Below are 22,915 nucleotides of genomic sequence, written 5' to 3'. Positions count from 1 at the left end.
GTGACTGGTTAGGTGTGTGGGTGACTGGTTAGGTGTGTGGGTGACTGAGTGTCTGAGTGGATTAGTGAGTGTGTGGGTGACTGGTTGAGTGGGTGAGTGTGTGAGTGACTGGTTGAGTGGGTGAGTGACTGGTTGAGTGGGTGTGTGGGTGAGTGTGTGGGTGACTGAGTGGGTGAGTGACTGGTTGTGTGGGTGAGTGTATGGTTGAGTGTGTGGGTGACTGGTTGAGTGGGTGAGCGTGTGGGTGAGTGGTTGAGCGAGTGAGTGACTGGTTGAGTGTGTGGGTGACTGGTTGAGCGTGTGGGTGACTGGTTGAGTGGGTGAGCGTGTGGGTGACTGGTTGAGTGGGTGAGTGACTGGTTGAGTGGGTGTGTGGGTGACTGGTTGAGTGGGTGAGTGACTGGTTGAGTGGGTGAGTGACTGGTTGAGTGGGTGAGTGTGTGGGTGACTGGTTGAGTGGGTGAGTGTGTGGGTGACTGGTTGAGTGTGTGGGTGACTGGTTGAGTGTGTGGGTGACTGGTTGAGTGGGTGAGTGACTGGTTGAGTGGGTGAGTGTGTGGGTGACTGGTTGAGTGGGTGAGCGTGTGGGTGACTGGTTGAGTGGGTGAGTGTGTGGTTGAGTGGGTGAGTGTGTGAGTGTGTGGGTGACTGGTTGAGTGGGTGAGTGACTGGTTGAGTGGGTGAGTGACTGCTTGAGTGGGTGACTGGTTGAGTGGGTGAGCGTGTGGGTGAGCGTGGGTGAGTGGGTGAGTGGATCGAACAGGCGAGTGGACACAAACAACGCATTCTCAGTTTACTTCAAGTCGAGAAAGCTCTCCCTCACATTCGTCCACTCACAAAGGCAAAGGTACCCGCCCCCCCCCCCCACCGCGTAGCCCCCCACGCGCACACAGGGCAAGTGCTGTTAGCGAGCGACAGCCCGAACCACGCACGGCCGCCTTTGTCTCTCTCCAAGCCGCCCCCCCGGGCTTACAATCATCGACCGTAGCGGGTTCTCGTTTTTAAGGCAGAGTCGACCGGCGGTGTTCACCACCACTACCACCACCACCGCCATTACCACCACTACCACACAGACCCACAGACGCATCACACAGAGACCCACAGACGCATTACAGAGAGACCCACAGACGCATCACACAGAGACCCACAGACTCACCACACAGAGACTCATAGACTCATCACACAGAGATCCATAGGCTCATCACACAGAGACCCACAGACTCACCACACAGAGACTCATAGACTCATCACACAGAGATCCAAAGACTCATCACACAGAGACCCACAGACTCACCACACAGAGACTCAGACTCATAACACAGAGATCCAAAGACTCATCACACAGAGACCCACGGACTCATCACACAAAGACCCACGGACTCATCACACAGAGACCCACGGACTCACCATACAGAGACCCACAGACTGATCACACAGAGACCCATAGACTCACCACACAGAGACCCACAGACTCACCACACAGAGACCCACAGACTCACCGCACAGAGACCCACAGACTCACCGCACAGAGACCCACAGACTAACCACACCGAGACCCACAGACTCATCACACAGAGACCCACAGACTCATCACACAGAGACCCACAGACTCATCACACAGAGACCCATAAACTCATCACCCAGAGACCCACAGACTCATCACACAGAGACCCACAGACTCATCAGAGAGACCCACAGTCTTATCACACAGAGACCCGTGTTAAAGCGTGCTTCTTTGTACTCACAAAGATCCCCCGTGTAGCCTTCACAGACTGTAGGGGCAAGTGCTGTTCACGACTATCAGCGCCTATGAAGGATGCCGGCGCTGTGGCACACGAGGGGGTGGGTGGCCAGCACCACGCCCGGCCGCCTTTGTCTCTCCCCCAGTGGCAACGTTTACACATCCATCGCACCTGGTGCTCGTTTGAGGCCGAGTCGACCTAGGGGAGACCCCAGGACCGATTCAGATGATCGCTACGACCGGTAGTAGCTGGTGGTGGCGGTGAGCAGGAATCGAACTGGGGTCTTAGCAGTACGAAGCACAGCGCTAACTGCTGCGCCACCGCTCCCCATCGCAGTGACAGCCACAAACTGGAGGTGCAGATTCACGAGCCACAAACGCCCACCCCTCCCTGCCGTGCACGCAGGGAGGGGTGTGTGTGTCGGTGTGTGTGTCTGTGTGTCTATGTGTGTCTATGCGTGTGTGTCTGTGTGTCTATGTGTGTGTGTGTCTATGTGTGTGTGACACTCCACCCCCACAACTCCCAATCGGTGATGGGGCAGTTGTGGAGTGAGTGGAGAGTTTCCCATACCTGGGCAGTGTGCTTATGACCGGCTCCAGTTTAACAGCAGAGGTCTCACTCCGAATCAGTCGAGCGGCAATATCTTTTCATTGGTTGCGTAACGCTGTGTGGAAGCTACCTGGTCTGTCGCTCCGCACTAAGCTTCGGGTCTTCTCGGCCACGGTCATTCCCTCCCTTCTCTACCCTTGCGAAACGTGGACCCCCCTAATGGAACATCTTCGCCGGTTAGAAACATTTAGGCTGGCCTGCCTATGATCCATCCTGGGTTTAACCAGACTGGATTGTGTGAGGAGCTCACAAATCCTTGAAAGATCTGGGCAAGGTCCCATCGGTGAGCTCCTCCAGCGGGCAAGGCTGCGATGGCTGGGTCATGTAGCCCGCATGCCCAGCCACCACATGCCGAAACAGCTTTTGTTCGGCCGGATTGAGGGGGCTAAACGGGCGCAGCACGGGCTAGAGAAGAGATGGAATGATGTGGTACAGGAGGACGTGGAGCTGAGTGGACTTGCCGATGACTGGTACCAGCGGTGTCAAGATCGGCCTCTGTGGAGGAGGCTCGTTAAGGACACTACTGGGCAGTTGGAGGTAGTCGCCCTCCAACAACAACGGAGGGCGGAGGAGCGACGCTCACAACAACGAGCGGAGCGCCGGGTGGCTAAAGCACAGCAGGTTGGCACAGTAGGGGGCACAGGTGGTGCATCAGCCAGTCATCTCAGTCAGTCGACCCGTGGCACCTGGGTCTGCCCCGTGACCTCCTGCCAGCGGGCATTCGACACTTCACGTGGCCTCAGGGTGCACATAGCCTATAGCTAGCACAAGCGTCGTGGTGACGTCACCGCCACTTAGTGGTGAATGGCGGTTGTTGTTGTTGTTGTGTGTGTGTCTGTGTGTGTGTGTGTCTATGTGTGTGTGTGTCTATGTGTGTGTGTGTCCGTGTGCGCGTGTGTGCGTGTGTCTGTGTGTGCGTGTTTGTGCATCCGTGTGTGTGCATCCGTGTGTGTGTGTGCATCTGTGTTTGTGTGCATTTGTGTGTGTGCGTGTGTGTGTCTGTGTGTGTGTGTGCATCCGTGTGTTTGTGTGTGTGCATCCGCGTGTGTGCATGTGTGCATGCGTGTGTGCATCCGTGTGTGTGCGTGTGTGCGTCCGTGTGTGTGCGTATGTGCATCCGTGTGTGTGCATCCGTGTGTGTGCATCTGTGTGTGTGCATCCGTGTGTGTGCGTCCGCGTGTGTGCGTCCGCGTGTGTGCATCCGCGTGTGTGCATCCGTGTGTGTGTGTGCATGACTGAGTGAGCTAGTGAGTGACTGAGTGAGCTAGTGAGTGACTGAGTGAGCTAGTGACTGAGTGAGCTAGCGAGTGACTGAGTGAGCTAGCGGGTGACTGAGCTACCTAGTGACTGAGTGAGCTAGCTAGTGACTGAGTGAGCTAGCGAGTGACTGAGTGAGCTAGCGAGTGACTGAGTGAGCTAGCGAGTGACTGAGCTAGCGAGTGACTGAGCTAGCTAGTGACTGAGCGAGTGACTGAGTGAGCGAGTGACTGAGTGAGCGAGTGACTGAGTGAGCTAGTGAGTGACTGAGTGAGCTAGCGAGTGACTGAGCTAGCTAGTGACTGAGCGAGTGACTGAGTGAGCGAGTGACTGAGTGAGCGAGTGACTGAGTGAGCGTGTGAGTGAGTGAGCTAGCGAGTGACTGAGTGAGCTAGCAAGTGACTGAGCTTGCTAGTGACTGAGTGAGCTAGCGAGTGACTGAGTGAGTTAGCAAGTGACTGAGTGAGCTAGCGAGTGACTGAGTGAGTTAGCAAGTGACTGAGTGAGCTAGCGAGTGACTGACTGAGTGAGCTAGCGAGTGACTGAGTGAGCTAGCGAGTGACTGAGTGAGCTAGTGACTGAGTGAGCTAGCGAGTGACTGAGTGAGCTAGCGAGTGACTGAGTGAGCTAGCGAGTGACTGAGTGAGCTGGCGAGTGACTGAGTGAGCGAGTGACTGAGTGAGCGAGTGACTGAGTGATCTGGCGAGTGACTGAGTGAGCTAGCTAGTGACTGAGTAAGCTAGTGACTGAGCGAGCTGGCGAGTGACTGAGTGAGCTAGCGAGTGACTGAGTGAGCTAGCGAGTGACTGAGCTAGCTAGTGACTGAGTGAGCTAGCGAGTGACTGAGTGAGCTAGTGACTGAGTGAGCTAGTGACTGAGTGAGCTAGCGAGTGACTGAGTGAGCTAGCGGGTGACTGAGCTAGCTAGTGACTGAGTGAGCTAGCTAGTGACTGAGTGAGCTAGCGAGTGACTGAGTGAGCTAGTGACTGAGTGAGCTAGCGAGTGACTGAGTGAGCTAGCGAGTGACTGAGCTAGCGAGTGACTGAGTGAGCGAGTGACTGAGTGAGCTAGCGACTGAGCGAGCTAGTGACTGAGTGAGCTAGCGAGTGACTGAGTGAGCTAGCGAGTAACTGAGTGAGCTAGCGACTGAGTGAGCTAGCGAGTAACTGAGTGAGCTAGCGAGTGACTGAGTGAGCTAGCGAGTGACTGAGTGAGCTAACGAGTGACTGAGTGAGCTAGCGACTGAGTGAGCTAGCGAGTGACTGAGTGAGCTAGCGAGTGACTGAGTGAGCGAGTGACTGAGTGAGCTAGCGAGTGACTGAGTGAGCTAGCGAGTGACTGAGTGAGCTAGCGAGCGACTGAGTGAGCTAGCGAGTGAATGAGTGAGCTAGTGACTGAGTGAGCTAGCGAGTGACTGAGTGAGCTAGCGAGTGACTGAGTAAGCTAATGACTCAGTGAGTTAGCGAGTGACTGAGTGAGCTAGCGAGTGACTGAGTGAACTAGCGAGTGACTGAGTGAGTGAGCGAGTGACTGAGTGAGCAAGTGACTGAGCGAGCTAGTGACTGAGTGAGCTAGTGACTGAGTGAGCTAGCGAGTGACTGAGTGAGCGAGTGACTAAGCTAGCTAGTGACTGAGTGAGCTAGCAAGTGACTGAGTGAGCTAGCGAGTGACTGAGTGAACTAGCTAGTGACTGAGTGAGTGAGCTAGCGAGTGACTGAGTGAGCTAGCGAGTGAGTGTGCTAGCGAGTCACTGAGTGAGCTAGCGAGTAACTGAGTGAGTTAGCGAGTGAGTGAGCTAGCGAGTGACTGAGTGGGCTAGTGAGTGACTGAGTGAGCGAGTGACTGAGTGAGCTAGTGACTGAGCGAGCTAGTGACTGAGTGAGCTAGTGACTGAGTGAGCGAGTGACTGAGTGAGCAAGCGAGTGACTGAGTGAGCTAGTGACTGAGTGAGCGAGTGACTGAGTGAGCTAGCGAGTGACTGAGCGAGCTAGCGAGTGACTGAGTGAGCTACCGAGTGACTGAGCGAGCTAGCGAGTGACTGAGCGAGCTAGCTAGCGAGTGACTGAGTGAGCTAGTGACTGAGTGAGCTAGTGACTGAGTGAGTGCATCCGTGTGTGTGCATCCGTGTGTGTGCGTCCGCGTGTGTGCGTCCGCGTGTGTGCATCCGCGTGTGTGCATCCGTGTGTGTGTGTGCATGACTGAGTGAGCTAGCGAGTGACTGAGTGAGCTAGTGACTGAGTGAGCTAGTGACTGAGTGAGCTAGCGAGTGACTGAGTGAGATAGCGAGTGACTGAGTGAGCTAGCGAGTGAGTGAGCTAGCGAGTGACTGAGTGAGCAAGTGACTGAGTGAGCTAGCGAGTGACTGAGTGAGCTAGTGACTGAGTGAGCTAGCGAGTGACTGAGTGAGCTAGCGAGTGACTGAGTGAGCTAGTGACTGAGTGAGCTAGCGAGTGACTGAGTGAGCCAGCGAGTGACTGAGTGAGCTAGCGAGTGACTGAGTGAGCTAGTGACTGAGTGAGCGAGTGACTGATTGAGCTAGCGAGTGACTGAGCGAGCTAGCGAGTGACTGAGTGAGCTACCGAGTGACTGAGCGAGCTAGCTAGCGAGTGACTGAGTGAGCTATGGACTGAGTGAGCTAGCGAGTGACTGAGTGAGCTAGTGACTGAGTGAGCTAGCGAGTGACTGAGTGAGCTAGCGAGTGACTGAGTGAGCCAGCGAGTGACTGAGTGAGCTAGCGAGTGACTGAGTGAGCTAGTGACTGAGTAAGCTAGTGACTGAGTGAGCAAGCGAGTGACTGAGTGAGCTAGTGACTGAGTGAGCGAGTGACTGAGTGAGCTAGCGAGTGACTGAGCGAGCTAGCGAGTGACTGAGTGAGCTACCGAGTGACTGAGCGAGCTAGCGAGTGACTGAGCGAGCTAGCTAGCGAGTGACTGAGTGAGCTAGTGACTGAGTGAGCTAGTGACTGAGTGAGCTAGTGACTGAGTGAGCTAGCGAGTGACTGAGTGAGCTAGCGAGTGACTGAGTGAGCGAGTGACTGAGCGAGCTAGCGAGTGACTGAGCAAGCTAGCGAGTGACTGAGCGAGCTAGCTAGCGAGTGACTGAGTGAGCTAGCGAGTGATTGAGTGAGCTAGCGAGTGACTGAGCGAGCTAGCGAGTGACTGAGTGAGCTAGCGAGTGACTGAGTGAGCTAGTGAGTGACTGAGTGAGCGAGTGACTGAGCGAGCTAGCGAGTGACTGAGCAAGCTAGCGAGTGACTGAGTGAGCTAGCTAGCGAGTGACTGAGTGAGCTAGCGAGTGACTGAGCGAGCTAGCGAGTGACTGAGCGAGCTAGCTAGCGAGTGACTGAGTGAGCTAGCGAGTGACTGAGTGAGCCAGCGAGTGACCGAGTCAGTGGCCCAGCGAGTGAACGGGTGGTGTGGGTGGTGTGGGTGGTGTGGGTGGTGTGGGTGGAGTGGGGGTCCCCCCCCCCTCCCCTCGGCTACGTGGCCTCAGCGGGTGACGTGGGCCGCTTGAGGTCACGGATCTGTTTCCCCAGGTAGGCCTTTTCGTCACGGAACTGTTCGTCCTCGGTGCGGTCCACCTGGAAGGCGGCGAGGAACTCCACCAACTTGGCCTGGTTCTTGAGGAGGATGTCCAGGATGGGCGGCGCTTTGTTGGGGTTCGCCACGAACACCTGGGGCGGACGGGCGGACGAGCGGACGGACGGTCGGTCGGAGGAAAAGACAGACGAAGAGACGGAGGAAGAGACGGAGGAAGAGACAGACGAAGAGACAGATGTAGAGACAGAGGTAGAGACAGAGGTAGAGACAGATGTAGAGACAGAGGAAGAGACAGACGTAGAGACAGACGTAGAGACAGACGTAGAGACAGAGGAAGAGACAGACGTAGAGACGGAGGTAGAGACAGACGTAGAGACAGACGAAGAGACAGACGTAGAGACAGACGAAGAGACAGAGGAAGAGACAGACGAAGAGCCATCGGTAGAGACAGACGAAGAGACAGAGGTAGAGACAGACGAAGAGACAGACTAAGAGACGGAGGAAGAGACGGAGGAAGAGACGGAGGAAGAGACAGACGAAGAGACAGATGTAGAGACAGAGGTAGAGACAGAGGTAGAGACAGATGTAGAGACAGAGGAAGAGACAGAGGAAGAGACAGACGTAGAGACAGACGTAGAGACAGACGTAGAGACAGAGGAAGAGACAGACGTAGAGACGGAGGTAGAGACAGACGTAGAGACAGACGAAGAGACAGACGTAGAGACAGACGAAGAGACAGAGGAAGAGACAGACGAAGAGCCATCGGTAGAGACAGACGAAGAGACAGAGGTAGAGACAGACGAAGAGACAGACTAAGAGACGGAGGAAGAGACGGAGGAAGAGACGGAGGAAGAGACAGACGAAGAGACAGATGTAGAGACAGAGGTAGAGACAGAGGTAGAGACAGATGTAGAGACAGAGGAAGAGACAGAGGAAGAGACAGACGTAGAGACAGACGTAGAGACAGACGTAGAGACAGAGGAAGAGACAGACGTAGAGACGGAGGTAGAGACAGACGTAGAGACAGACGAAGAGACAGACGTAGAGACAGACGAAGAGACAGAGGAAGAGACAGACGAAGAGACAGAGGTAGAGACAGACGAAGAGACAGAGGTAGAGACAGACGAAGAGACAGAGGTAGAGACAGACGTAGAGACAGAGGAAGAGACAGATGTAGAGACAGACGTAGAGACAGATGTAGAGACAGAGGAAGAGACAGATGTAGAGATAGAGGAAGAGACAGAGGAAGAGACAGACGTAGAGACAGACGAAGAGACAGACGAAGAGACAGACCTAGAGACAGACGAAGAGACAGACGAAGAGACAGAGGAAGAGACAGACATAGAGACAGACCTAGAGACAGACGTAGAGACAGACCTAGAGACAGACGAAGAGACAGAGGAAGAGACAGAGGAAGAGAAAGACGTAGAGACAGACGTAGAGACAGACGTAGAGACAGACCTAGAGACAGACCTAGAGACAGACAAAGAGACAGACGTAGAGACGGAGGAAGAGACGGAGGTAGAGACAGACGTAGAGACAGACCTAGAGACAGAGGTAGAGACAGACGTAGAGACAGACGTAGAGACAGACCTAGAGACAGACCTAGAGACAGACAAAGAGACAGACGTAGAGACGTAGGAAGAGACGGAGGTAGAGACAGACGTAGAGACAGACCTAGAGACAGAGGAAGAGACAGACGTAGAGACAGACGTAGAGACAGACGTAGAGACAGACGTAGAGACAGACCTAGAGACAGACGTAGAGACAGACGTAGAGACGGAGGAAGAGACGGAGGTAGAGACAGACGTAGAGACAGACCTAGAGACAGAGGTAGAGACAGACGTAGAGACAGACCTAGAGACGGAGGGAAGAGACGGAGGAAGAGACAGACGAAGAGACGGAGGAAGAGACAGAGGAAGAGACAGACGTAGAGACAGAGGAGGAGACAGACGAAGAGACAGACGTAGAGACAGACGAAGAGACAGACGTAGAGACAGACGTAGAGACAGACGTAGAGACAGAGGAAGAGACAGACGTAGAGACAGACGTAGAGACAGACCTAGAGACAGACCTAGAGACAGACGTAGAGACGGAGGAAGAGACAGACCTAGAGACAGACCTAGAGACAGACGTAGAGACGGAGGAAGAGACAGACCTAGAGACAGACCTAGAGACAGACGTAGAGACAGACCTAGAGACAGAGGTAGAGACAGACGTAGAGACAGACCTAGAGACGGAGGGAAGAGACGGAGGAAGAGACAGACGAAGAGATGGAGGAAGAGACGGAGGAAGAGACAGAGGAAGAGACAGACGTAGAGACAGAGGAGGAGACAGACGAAGAGACAGACGTAGAGACAGACGAAGAGACAGACGTAGAGACAGACGTAGAGACAGAGGAGGAGACAGACGAAGAGACAGACGTAGAGACAGACGAAGAGACAGACGTAGAGACAGACGTAGAGACAGACGTAGAGACAGAGGAAGAGACAGACGTAGAGACAGACGTAGAGACAGACCTAGAGACGGAGGGAAGAGACGGAGGAAGAGACAGACGAAGAGACGGAGGAAGAGACAGAGGAAGAGACAGACGTAGAGACAGAGGAGGAGACAGACGAAGAGACAGACGTAGAGACAGACGAAGAGACAGACGTAGAGACAGACGTAGAGACAGACGTAGAGACAGAGGAAGAGACAGACGTAGAGACAGACGTAGAGACAGACGTAGAGACAGACCTAGAGACAGACGTAGAGACAGACCTAGAGACAGACCTAGAGACAGACGTAGAGACAGACCTAGAGACAGACCTAGAGACAGACGTAGAGACAGACCTAGAGACAGACGTAGAGACAGACGTAGAGACAGACGTAGAGACAGAGGAAGAGACAGACGTAGAGACAGACGTAGAGACAGACCTAGAGACAGACCTAGAGACAGACCTAGAGACAGACGTAGAGACGGAGGAAGAGACAGACCTAGAGACAGACCTAGAGACAGACGTAGAGACAGACCTAGAGACAGACGTAGAGACAGACCTAGAGACAGAGGTAGAGACAGACGTAGAGACAGACCTAGAGACGGAGGGAAGAGACGGAGGAAGAGACAGACGAAGAGACAGACGTAGAGACAGACGTAGAGACAGAGGAAGAGACAGACATAGAGACAGACGTAGAGACAGACGTAGAGACAGACGTAGAGACAGACGTAGAGACAGACCTAGAGACAGACCTAGAGACAGACGTAGAGACAGACCTAGAGACAGACCTAGAGACAGACGTAGAGACAGACCTAGAGACAGACGTAGAGACAGACGTAGAGACAGACCTAGAGACAGACGTAGAGACAGACCTAGAGACAGACCTAGAGACAGACGTAGAGACAGACGTAGAGACAGACCTAGAGACAGACGTAGAGACAGACCTAGAGACAGACGTAGAGACAGACGTAGAGACGGAGGAAGAGACAGACCTAGAGACAGACCTAGAGACAGACGTAGAGACAGACCTAGAGACAGAGGTAGAGACAGACGTAGAGACAGACCTAGAGACGGAGGGAAGAGACGGAGGAAGAGACAGACGAAGAGACGGAGGAAGAGACAGAGGAAGAGACAGACGTAGAGACAGAGGAGGAGACAGACGAAGAGACAGACGTAGAGACAGACGAAGAGACAGACGTAGAGACAGACGTAGAGACAGACGTAGAGACAGAGGAAGAGACAGACGTAGAGACAGACGTAGAGACAGACGTAGAGACAGACCTAGAGACAGACCTAGAGACAGACCTAGAGACGGAGGAAGAGACAGACCTAGAGACAGACCTAGAGACAGACCTAGAGACAGACCTAGAGACAGACCTAGAGACAGACGTAGAGACAGACCTAGAGACAGACGTAGAGACAGACCTAGAGACAGACCTAGAGACAGACGTAGAGACAGACGTAGAGACAGACCTAGAGACAGACGTAGAGACAGACCTAGAGACAGACGTAGAGACAGACGTAGAGACGGAGGAAGAGACAGACCTAGAGACAGACCTAGAGACAGACGTAGAAACAGACCTAGAGACAGAGGTAGAGACAGACGTAGAGACAGACCTAGAGACGGAGGGAAGAGACGGAGGAAGAGACAGACGAAGAGACGGAGGAAGAGACAGAGGAAGAGACAGACGTAGAGACAGAGGAGGAGACAGACGAAGAGACAGACGTAGAGACAGACGTAGAGACAGACGAAGAGACAGACGTAGAGACAGACGTAGAGACAGAGGAAGAGACAGACGTAGAGACAGACGTAGAGACAGACGTAGAGACAGACCTAGAGACAGACCTAGAGACAGACGTAGAGACGGAGGAAGAGACAGACCTAGAGACAGACCTAGAGACAGACGTAGAGACAGACCTAGAGACAGACCTAGAGACAGACGTAGAGACAGACGTAGAGACAGACCTAGAGACAGACGTAGAGACAGACCTAGAGACAGACCTAGAGACAGACGTAGAGACAGACGTAGAGACAGACCTAGAGACAGACGTAGAGACAGACCTAGAGACAGACGTAGAGACGGAGGAAGAGACAGACCTTGAGACAGACCTAGAGACAGACGTAGAGACAGACCTAGAGACAGAGGTAGAGACAGACGTAGAGACAGACCTAGAGACGGAGGGAAGAGACGGAGGAAGAGACAGACGAAGAGACGGAGGAAGAGACAGAGGAAGAGACAGACGTAGAGACAGAGGAGGAGACAGACGAAGAGACAGACGTAGAGACAGACGAAGAGACAGACGTAGAGACAGACGTAGAGACAGACGTAGAGACAGAGGAAGAGACAGACGTAGAGACAGACGTAGAGACAGACCTAGAGACAGACGTAGAGACAGACCTAGAGACAGACCTAGAGACAGACGTAGAGACAGACCTAGAGACAGACCTAGAGACAGACCTAGAGACATACGTAGAGACAGACGTAGAGACAGACGTAGAGACAGAGGAAGAGACAGACGTAGAGACAGACGTAGAGACAGACGTAGAGACAAACCTAGAGACAGACCTAGAGACAGACCTAGAGACAGACGTAGAGACGGAGGAAGAGACAGACCTAGAGACAGACCTAGAGACAGACGTAGAGACAGACCTAGAGACAGACCTAGAGACAGACGTAGAGACAGACGTAGAGACAGACCTAGAGACAGACGTAGAGACAGACCTAAAGACAGACCTAGAGACAGACGTAGAGACAGACGTAGAGACAGACCTAGAGACAGACGTAGAGACAGACCTAGAGACAGACGTAGAGACAGACGTAGAGACGGAGGAAGAGACAGACCTAGAGACAGACCTAGAGACAGACGTAGAGACAGACCTAGAGACAGAGGTAGAGACAGATGTAGAGACAGACCTAGAGACGGAGGGAAGAGACGGAGGAAGAGACAGACGAAGAGACGGAGGAAGAGACAGAGGAAGAGACAGACGTAGAGACAGAGGAGGAGACAGACGAAGAGACAGACGTAGAGACAGACGAAGAGACAGACGTAGAGACAGACGTAGAGACAGACGTAGAGACAGAGGAAGAGACAGACGTAGAGACAGACGTAGAGACAGACGTAGAGACAGACCTAGAGACAGACCTAGAGACAGACCTAGAGACAGACGTAGAGACGGAGGAAGAGACAGACCTAGAGACAGACCTAGAGACAGACGTAGAGACAGACCTAGAGACAGACCTAGAGACAGACGTAGAGACAGACGTAGAGACAGACCTAGAGACAGACGTAGAGACAGACGTAGAGACGGACCTAGAGACAGACGTAGAGACAGACCTAGAGACAGACGTAGAGACAGACGTAGAGACGGAGGAAGAGACAGACCTAGAGACAGACCTAGAGACAGACGAAGAGACAGACCTAGAGACAGAGGTAGAGACAGACGTAGAGACAGAGGGAAGAGACGGAGGAAGAGACAGACGAAGAGACGGAGGAAGAGACAGAGGAAGAGACAGACGTAGAGACAGAGGAGGAGACAGACGAAGAGACAGACGTAGAGACAGACGTAGAGACAGACGTAGAGACAGACGTAGAGACAGACCTAGAGACAGACCTAGAGACATACGTAGAGACAGACGTAGAGACAGACGTAGAGACAGAGGAAGAGACAGACGTAGAGACAGACGTAGAGACAGACGTAGAGACAGACCTAGAGACAGACCTAGAGACAGACCTAGAGACAGACGTAGAGACGGAGGAAGAGACAGACCTAGAGACAGACCTAGAGACAGACGTAGAGACAGACCTAGAGACAGACCTAGAGACAGACGTAGAGACAGACGTAGAGACAGACCTAGAGACAGACGTAGAGACAGACCTAGAGACAGACCTAGAGACAGACGTAGAGACAGACGTAGAGACAGACCTAGAGACAGACGTAGAGACAGACCTAGAGACAGACGTAGAGACAGACGTAGAGACGGAGGAAGAGACAGACCTAGAGACAGACCTAGAGACAGACGTAGAGACAGACCTAGAGACAGAGGTAGAGACAGACGTAGAGACAGACCTAGAGACGGAGGGAAGAGACGGAGGAAGAGACAGACGAAGAGACGGAGGAAGAGACAGAGGAAGAGACAGACGTAGAGACAGAGGAGGAGACAGACGAAGAGACAGACGTAGAGACAGACGAAGAGACAGACGTAGAGACAGACGTAGAGACAGACGTAGAGACAGAGGAAGAGACAGACGTAGAGACAGACGTAGAGACAGACGTAGAGACAGACCTAGAGACAGACCTAGAGACAGACCTAGAGACAGACGTAGAGACGGAGGAAGAGACAGACCTAGAGACAGACCTAGAGACAGACGTAGAGACAGACCTAGAGACAGACCTAGAGACAGACGTAGAGACAGACGTAGAGACAGACCTAGAGACAGACGTAGAGACAGACCTAGAGACAGACCTAGAGACAGACGTAGAGACAGACCTAGAGACAGACGTAGAGACAGACCTAGAGACAGACGTAGAGACAGACGTAGAGACGGAGGAAGAGACAGACCTAGAGACAGACCTAGAGACAGACGTAGAGACAGACCTAGAGACAGAGGTAGAGACAGACGTAGAGACAGACCTAGAGACGGAGGGAAGAGACGGAGGAAGAGACAGACGAAGAGACGGAGGAAGAGACAGAGGAAGAGACAGACGTAGAGACAGAGGAGGAGACAGACGAAGAGACAGACGTAGAGACAGACGAAGAGACAGACGTAGAGACAGACGTAGAGACAGAGGAAGAGACAGACGTAGAGACAGACGTAGAGACAGACGTAGAGACAGACCTAGAGACAGACGTAGAGACGGAGGAAGAGACAGACCTAGAGACAGACCTAGAGACAGACGTAGAGACAGACCTAGAGACAGACGTAGAGACAGACCTAGAGACAGACCTAGAGACAGACGTAGAGACAGACGTAGAGACAGACCTAGAGACAGACGTAGAGACAGAGGAAGAGACAGACGTAGAGACAGAGGAAGAGACAGACGTAGAGACAGACGTAGAGACAGACGTAGAGACAGACCTAGAGACAGACGTAGAGACAGAGGAAGAGACAGACGTAGAGACAGAGGAAGAGACAGACGTAGAGACAGACGTAGAGACAGACGTAGAGACAGACCTAGAGACAGACGTAGAGACAGAGGAAGAGACAGACGTAGAGACAGAGGAAGAGACAGACGTAGAGACAGACGTAGAGACAGACTTAGAGACAGACGTAGAGACAGACGAAGAGACAGACGTAGAGACAGACGTAGAGACAGACGTAGAGACAGATGTAGAGACAGACCTAGAGACGGAGGGAAGAGACGGAGGAAGAGACAGACGAAGAGACGGAGGAAGAGACAGAGGAAGAGACAGACGTAGAGACAGAGGAGGAGACAGACGAAGAGACAGACGTAGAGACAGACGAAGAGACAGACGTAGAGACAGACGTAGAGACAGACGTAGAGACAGAGGAAGAGACAGACGTAGAGACAGACGTAGAGACAGACGTAGAGACAGACCTAGAGACAGACCTAGAGACAGACCTAGAGACAGACGTAGAGACGGAGGAAGAGACAGACCTAGAGACAGACCTAGAGACAGACGTAGAGACAGACCTAGAGACAGACCTAGAGACAGACGTAGAGACAGACGTAGAGACAGACCTAGAGACAGACGTAGAGACAGACCTAGAGACAGACCTAGAGACAGACGTAGAGACAGACGTAGAGACAGACCTAGAGACAGACGTAGAGACAGACCTAGAGACAGACGTAGAGACAGACGTAGAGACGGAGGAAGAGACAGACCTAGAGACAGACCTAGAGACAGACGTAGAGACAGACCTAGAGACAGAGGTAGAGACAGACGTAGAGACAGACCTAGAGACGGAGGGAAGAGACGGAGGAAGAGACAGACGAAGAGACGGAGGAAGAGACAGAGGAAGAGACAGACGTAGAGACAGAGGAGGAGACAGACGAAGAGACAGACGTAGAGACAGACGTAGAGACAGACGTAGAGACAGACGTAGAGACAGACCTAGAGACAGACCTAGAGACAGACCTAGAGACATACGTAGAGACAGACGTAGAGACAGACGTAGAGACAGACGTAGAGATAGACCTAGAGACAGACCTAGAGACAGACCTAGAGACAGACGTAGAGACGGAGGAAGAGACAGACCTAGAGACAGACCTAGAGACAGACGTAGAGACAGACCTAGAGACAGACCTAGAGACAGACGTAGAGACAGACGTAGAGACAGACCTAGAGACAGACGTAGAGACAGACCTAGAGACAGACCTAGAGACAGACCTAGAGACAGACGTAGAGACAGACGTAGAGACAGACCTAGAGACAGACGTAGAGACAGACCTAGAGACAGACGTAGAGACAGACGTAGAGACGGAGGAAGAGACAGACCTAGAGACAGACCTAGAGACAGACGTAGAGACAGACCTAGAGACAGAGGTAGAGACAGACGTAGAGACAGACCTAGAGACAGACGTAGAGACAGACCTAGAGACGGAGGGAAGAGACGGAGGAAGAGACAGACGAAGAGACGGAGGAAGAGACAGAGGAAGAGACAGACGTAGAGACAGAGGAGGAGACAGACGAAGAGACAGACGTAGAGACAGACGAAGAGACAGACGTAGAGACAGACGTAGAGACAGAGGAAGAGACAGACGTAGAGACAGACGTAGAGACAGACCTAGAGACAGACCTAGAGACAGACCTAGAGACAGACGTAGAGACGGAGGAAGAGACAGACCTAGAGACAGACCTAGAGACAGACGTAGAGACAGACCTAGAGACAGACCTAGAGACAGACGTAGAGACAGACGTAGAGACAGACCTAGAGACAGACGTAGAGACAGACCTAGAGACAGACCTAGAGACAGACGTAGAGACAGACCTAGAGACAGACGTAGAGACAGACCTAGAGACAGACGTAGAGACAGACGTAGAGACGGAGGAAGAGACAGACCTAGAGACAGACCTAGAGACAGACGTAGAGACAGACCTAGAGACAGAGGTAGAGACAGACGTAGAGACAGACCTAGAGACGGAGGGAAGAGACGGAGGAAGAGACAGACGAAGAGACGGAGGAAGAGACAGAGGAAGAGACAGACGTAGAGACAGAGGAGGAGACAGACGAAGAGACAGACGTAGAGACAGACGTAGAGACAGACGTAGAGACAGACGTAGAGACAGACCTAGAGACAGACGTAGAGACAGAGGAGGAAGGTGTCCCAACCCCCCCCACTTCCGGCCACCCCCCCCACCCCCCCCCCAACGCAGTTCCAGGGCGAGCGCCGTGAGGCAGCGGCGCCGACGAAAGCTGCCGGCACCGTGGCACACGAGGAGGAGGGGGAGGGGTGGGGGGGTGGGGGGGTGGGGGTTGACCAGCACCACACCCCACTCACACCCTCACACTCACACCCACACACTCACACCCCACTCACACCTACACACTCACCCCACTCACCCCCACACCCACACACACTCACCCCACTCACCCACAAACACAGACAAAGATCCCCCGTGTAGCCTCTAACAGGCTGTAGGGGCAAGTGCTGTTAGCGAGTAGCAGCAGCGCCTATACACAGACAAAGATCCCCCGTGTAGCCTCTAACAGACTGTAGGGGCAAGTGCTGTTAGCGAGTAGCAGCAGCACCTATACACAGACAAAGGTCCCCCGTGTAGCCTCTAACAGGCTGTAGGGGCAAGTGCTGCTAGCGAGCAGCACCTAAGAAGGCCGGAATGGCACACGAGGGGGTGGGTGGCCAGCACCACGCCCGGCCGCCTTTGTCTCCCCAGTGGCGATGTTTACTACACACACAGCTCCAGGTACTCATTTGAGGCCGAGTCGACCTAGGGGTGTCCCGGGACCGGTTCAGAGAATCGTCACCGCCGTGAGCGGGACGCGAACTCTTGATGCCGGTAGTCCAGCGTAGCGCTAACAGCCACATCACCCACACACACGCACAGCCACGCGTGATTGCGTGCGGATGTGAGTGTGTGCACGTGTGTGTGTGTGTGTGTATGCGTGTGTGTGCGTGCGTGTGTGTGCGTGCGTGTGTGTGCGTGTGTGTGTGTGCGTGTGTGTGTGTGCGTGTGTGTGTGTGCGTGACGTGTGCGCGTGCGTGTGCGTGCGTGTGTGCGTGTGCGTGTGTGTGTGTGTGTGCGTGTGTGTGTGTGCGTGTGTGTGTGTGCGTGTGCGTGTGTGTGTGTGTGTGCGTGTGTGTGTGTGCGTGTGTGTGTGTGCGTGTGCGTGTGCGTGCGTGTCCGTGCGCATGTGTGTGTGCGTGAGTGCGTGCGTGAAGTGTGTGCGTGTGCGTGAGTGTGTGTGTGAGTGACGTGAGTGAAGTGTGTTTGTGCGTGTGTCTGTGTGTGCGTGTGTGCGTGTGTCTGTGTGTGCGTGACGTGTGTGCGTGTGTGTGTCTGTGCGTGTGTCACCTTGAACACGTGGAAGGCCTCGAACTGGATGTTGCGGCTGCTGTCTCTGAGCAGGTTCATCATGAGCTTGAGGTGCTCCGGCTGGCTGATGTAGCGCGTCATCACCGCAAAGTTGTGACGCTCCAGCAGCAGCTCACCCAGCAACTAGCACAGCAAGCGGGACGCATCGCCACCGTCACATCCACCGTCACATCCACCGTCACCACCACAGCCATCACCTCCACAACCACCACCACCACCGTCACCGTCACCACCACCACCACCGTCACATCCACCGTCACCACCACAGCCATCACCTCCACCACCACAGCCATCACCATCACCACCGTCACCACCGTCACCACCACCACCACAGCCATCACCACCACCACCGTCACCACCACCACCACCGTCACCACCACCACCGTCACCACCACCGTCACATCCACCGTCACCACCACAGCCATCACCACCATCACCACCGTCACCACCACCGTCACATCCACCGTCACCACCACAGCCATCACCTCCACCTCCACAGCCATCACCATCACCACCATCACCACCGTCACATCCACCATCACCACCGCCGCCATCACCAGCATCACCACCACCGTCACCACCACAACCGCCACCATCCCCACCGCCACCACCGCCACCATCATCACCACCACCACCATCACCACTGCCATCACCACCACCATCATCATCATCACTGCCATCATCACCGCCACCGTCATCATCATCACCACTGCCATCACCACCACCATCATCATCACCACTGCCACCACCACCACCATCACCACTGCCATCACCACCACCACGCCGTGGCATCGACACTGGCATCATTGTCTTCGCCGTCGTCATCATCATCATCGTCGTCATCATCATCACGGTGGCTAGGAGATGTTAACTACCTCGCCTGGTACGCAGGAGGTCGTGTGTTCGATCCCGACCCTGACGATGCCTGCTGCTGCTGCTGTATATTTGGAGTCTGCGTCTCTCTCCCCGTGGATTTGTCTCCGGCTCCTCCGCCTTTCCCCCCCCCTCCACGTTTAGAATCGACGTCACCACGGCGTTCAGAGAGTCTGGCTGCTGCCGTGAATGTCCACGTGATGATGATGGTGGTGACGATGGTGATGACGACGATGATGATGACGACGACGATGACGACAATGACGACAATGACGACATCAGCCAATCTCGCCGAACAGCTATCATCTGCGACAGGCCTGGTGCGGTCCGCTGCTCAAAAATAAACTTGGTGGGGCCTGACAGCTGGTGACCATAAATTACTTCACTTCTGTGGCTTAACACGCAACGTACACACGCAGGCAGGCATCACACATACACGCATCACGGATACATGCAGCATACACGCGGGCATCATGCACACGTACAGCACACTTAGAGCATGCACGCAACATACTTGCAGATGACGACGATGAGACACTCACAGAGAGACACTCACACAGAGACACTCACAGAGAGACACTCACAGAGAGACAGAGACACTCACAGAGAGACACACACACAGAGACACACACAGACACACACACACAGAAACACACACAGACACACACACACAGAGACACTCACAGAGACACTCACAGAGAGACACACACAGAGACACACACAGAGACACTCACAGAGAGACACTCACAGAGAGACACTCACAGAGAGACACTCACAGAGAGACACACACAGACAGACACTCACAGAGACACACTCACAGAGACACTCACAGAGAGACACTCACAGAGACACAGAGAGACACACACACAGAGAGACACACACACAGAGAGACACACACACAGAGAGACACACACACAGAGACACTCACAGAGAGACACTCACAGAGAGACACACACAGAGAGACACTCACAGAGAGAGACACACACAGAGAGAGACACACAGAGAGAGAGACACACACAGAGAGAGACACACACAGAGAGAGACACACACAGAGAGAGACACACACAGAGAGAGACACACACAGAGAGAGACACACACAGAGAGAGACACTCACAGAGAGACACAGAGAGACACACACAGAGAGACACTCACAGAGAGACACTCACAGAGAGACACTCACAGAGAGACACTCGCAGAGACACTCGCAGAGACACACACAGAGAGACACTCACAGAGAGACACTCACAGAGAGACACTCACAGAGAGACACTCACAGAGACACACTCACAGAGACACACACAGAGACACTCACAGAGAGACACACACAGAGAGACACTCACAGAGACACACGCACAGAGACACTCACAGAGAGACACTCACAGAGACACAGAGAGACACACACACAGAGAGACACACACACAGAGAGACACACACACAGAGAGACACACACACAGAGACACTCACAGAGAGACACTCACAAAGAGACACTCACAGAGAGACACTCACAGAGAGAGACACACAGAGAGAGACACACAGAGAGAGAGACACACACAGAGAGAGACACACACAGAGAGAGACACACACAGAGAGACACTCACAGAGAGACATTCACAGAGAGACACAGAGAGACACACACAGAGAGACACTCACAGAGAGACACTCACAGAGAGACACTCACAGAGAGACACTCGCAGAGACACTCGCAGAGACACTCACAGAGAGACACTCACAGAGAGACACTCACAGAGAGACACTCACAGAGAGACACTCACAGAGAGACACTCATAGAGACACTCACAGAGAGACACACACAGAGAGACACTCACATAGACACACTCACAGAGACACTCACAGATAGACACTCACAGAGAGACACTCGCAGAGACACAGAGAGACACACACACAGAGAGACACACACACAGAGAGACACTCACAGAGAGACACTCACAGAGAGACACTCACAGAGAGACACTCACAGAGAGACACTCACAGAGACACACACAGAGAGACACTCACAGAGAGACACACACAGAGAGACACACACAGAGAGACACACACAGAGAGACACTCACAGAGAGACACAGAGAGACACTCACAGAGAGACACACACAGAGAGACACTCACAGAGAGACACACACAGAGAGACACTCACAGAGAGACACGCACAGAGAGACACTCGCAGAGACACACTCACAGAGAGACACACACAGAGAGACACACTCACAGAGACACACACAGAGAGACACACACAGAGAGACACACAGAGAGACACACAGAGAGACACACACAGAGAGACACTCACAGAGAGACACTCACAGAGAGACACACACAGAGAGACACTCACAGAGAGACACTCACAGAGAGACACCCACAGAGAGACACACGCAGAGACACACGCAGAGAGACACTCACAGAGACACACAGAGACACTCACAGAGAGACACTCACAGAGAGACACTCACAGAGACACTCACAGAGAGACACACACAGAGAGACACACACAGAGAGACACTCACAGAGAGACACACACAGAGAGACACTCACAGAGAGACACTCACAGAGAGACACTCACAGAGAGACACTCACAGAGAGACACTCACAGAGAGACACTCACAGAGACACTCAGAGAGACACACACAGAGAGACACACACAGAGAGACACACACAGACAGACTCACAGAGACACTCACAGAGAGACAGACACAGAGACACTCACAGAGAGACACTCACAGAGACACTCACAAAGACACTCACAGAGACACTCACAGAGACACTCACAAAGACACTCACAGAGACACTCACAGAGAGACACTCACACAGAGACACTCACAGAGAGACACAGAGAGACACTCACAGAGAGACACACACAGAGAGACACTCACAGAGAGACACTCACAGAGAGACACTCGCAGAGACACACACAGAGAGACACTCACAGAGAGACACTCACAGAGAGACACTCACAGAGAGACACTCACAGAGAGACACTCACAGAGAGACACACACAGAGAGACACACACACAGAGAGACACTCACAGAGAGACACAGAGAGACACTCACAGAGAGACACACACAGAGAGACACTCACAGAGAGACACACACAGAGAGACACTCACAGAGAGACACGCACAGACAGACATTCACAGAGACACTCACAGAGAGACACTCGCAGAGACATACGCAGAGACACACGCAGAGAGATACTCACAGAGACACTCACAGAGACACTCACACAGAGACACACACAGAGAGACACTCACAGAGAGACACACACAGAGAGACACACACAGAGAGACACTCACAGAGAGACACACACAGAGAGACACTCACAGAGAGACACTCACAGAGACACTCACAGAGAGACACTCACAGAGAGACACACGCAGAGACACATGCAGAGAGACACTCACAGAGACACACAGAGACCCTCACAGAGAGACACTCACAGAGAGACACTCACAGAGAGACACACACAGAGAGACACTCACAGAGAGACACTCACAGAGAGACACTCACAGAGAGACACTCACAGAGAGACACACACAGAGAGACACACACATAGAGACACACACAGAGAGACACTCACAGAGAGACACTCACAGAGACACTCACAGAGACACACACAGAGAGACACTCACAGAGACACACACAGAGAGACACTCACAGAGACACTCACAGAGACACTCACAGAGACACACACAGAGATACACTCACAGAGACACTCAGAGAGACACTCACAGAGAGACACTCACAGAGACACTCACAGAGACACACTCACAGAGACACACACAGAGAGACACACACAGACAGACTCACAGAGACACTCACAGAGAGACAGACACAGAGACACTCACAGAGAGACACTCACAGAGAGACACTCACAGAGACACTCACACAGA

The 22,915-nt window shown here is 53.3% G+C and overlaps 1 protein-coding gene across 2 annotated transcripts in view; it reads right to left on the bottom strand.

The window, feature by feature from the left end:
• Positions 1–779: 779 nt before the first annotated feature.
• LOC116957171 (calcium-binding protein 39-like) overlaps positions 780–22,915 on the bottom strand; it is a 67,930-nt gene continuing 45,794 nt past the window's right edge. For both annotated transcript variants that reach the window (XM_032979165.2, XM_032979166.2), the window contains 2 exons: positions 18,123–18,266; positions 780–7,281 (listed from right to left, as the gene is read on the bottom strand). In XM_032979165.2, coding sequence (XP_032835056.2) covers positions 7,087–7,281; positions 18,123–18,266 — 339 coding nt within the window. In that variant the 3' untranslated portion in view covers positions 780–7,086. The remainder of the gene's footprint in view (positions 7,282–18,122; positions 18,267–22,915) is intronic.

Source organism: Petromyzon marinus, chromosome 70 (assembly GCF_048934315.1).
Source record: "Petromyzon marinus isolate PM22_M1 ecotype Great Lakes invasive population chromosome 70, UKy_Petmar_22M1.pri1.0, whole genome shotgun sequence".
Classification (NCBI taxonomy): Eukaryota; Metazoa; Chordata; class Hyperoartia; order Petromyzontiformes; family Petromyzontidae; genus Petromyzon; species Petromyzon marinus.
Note: the sequence above shows the minus strand (reverse complement) of the source record. Positions and strands in the feature narration are given on the sequence as shown.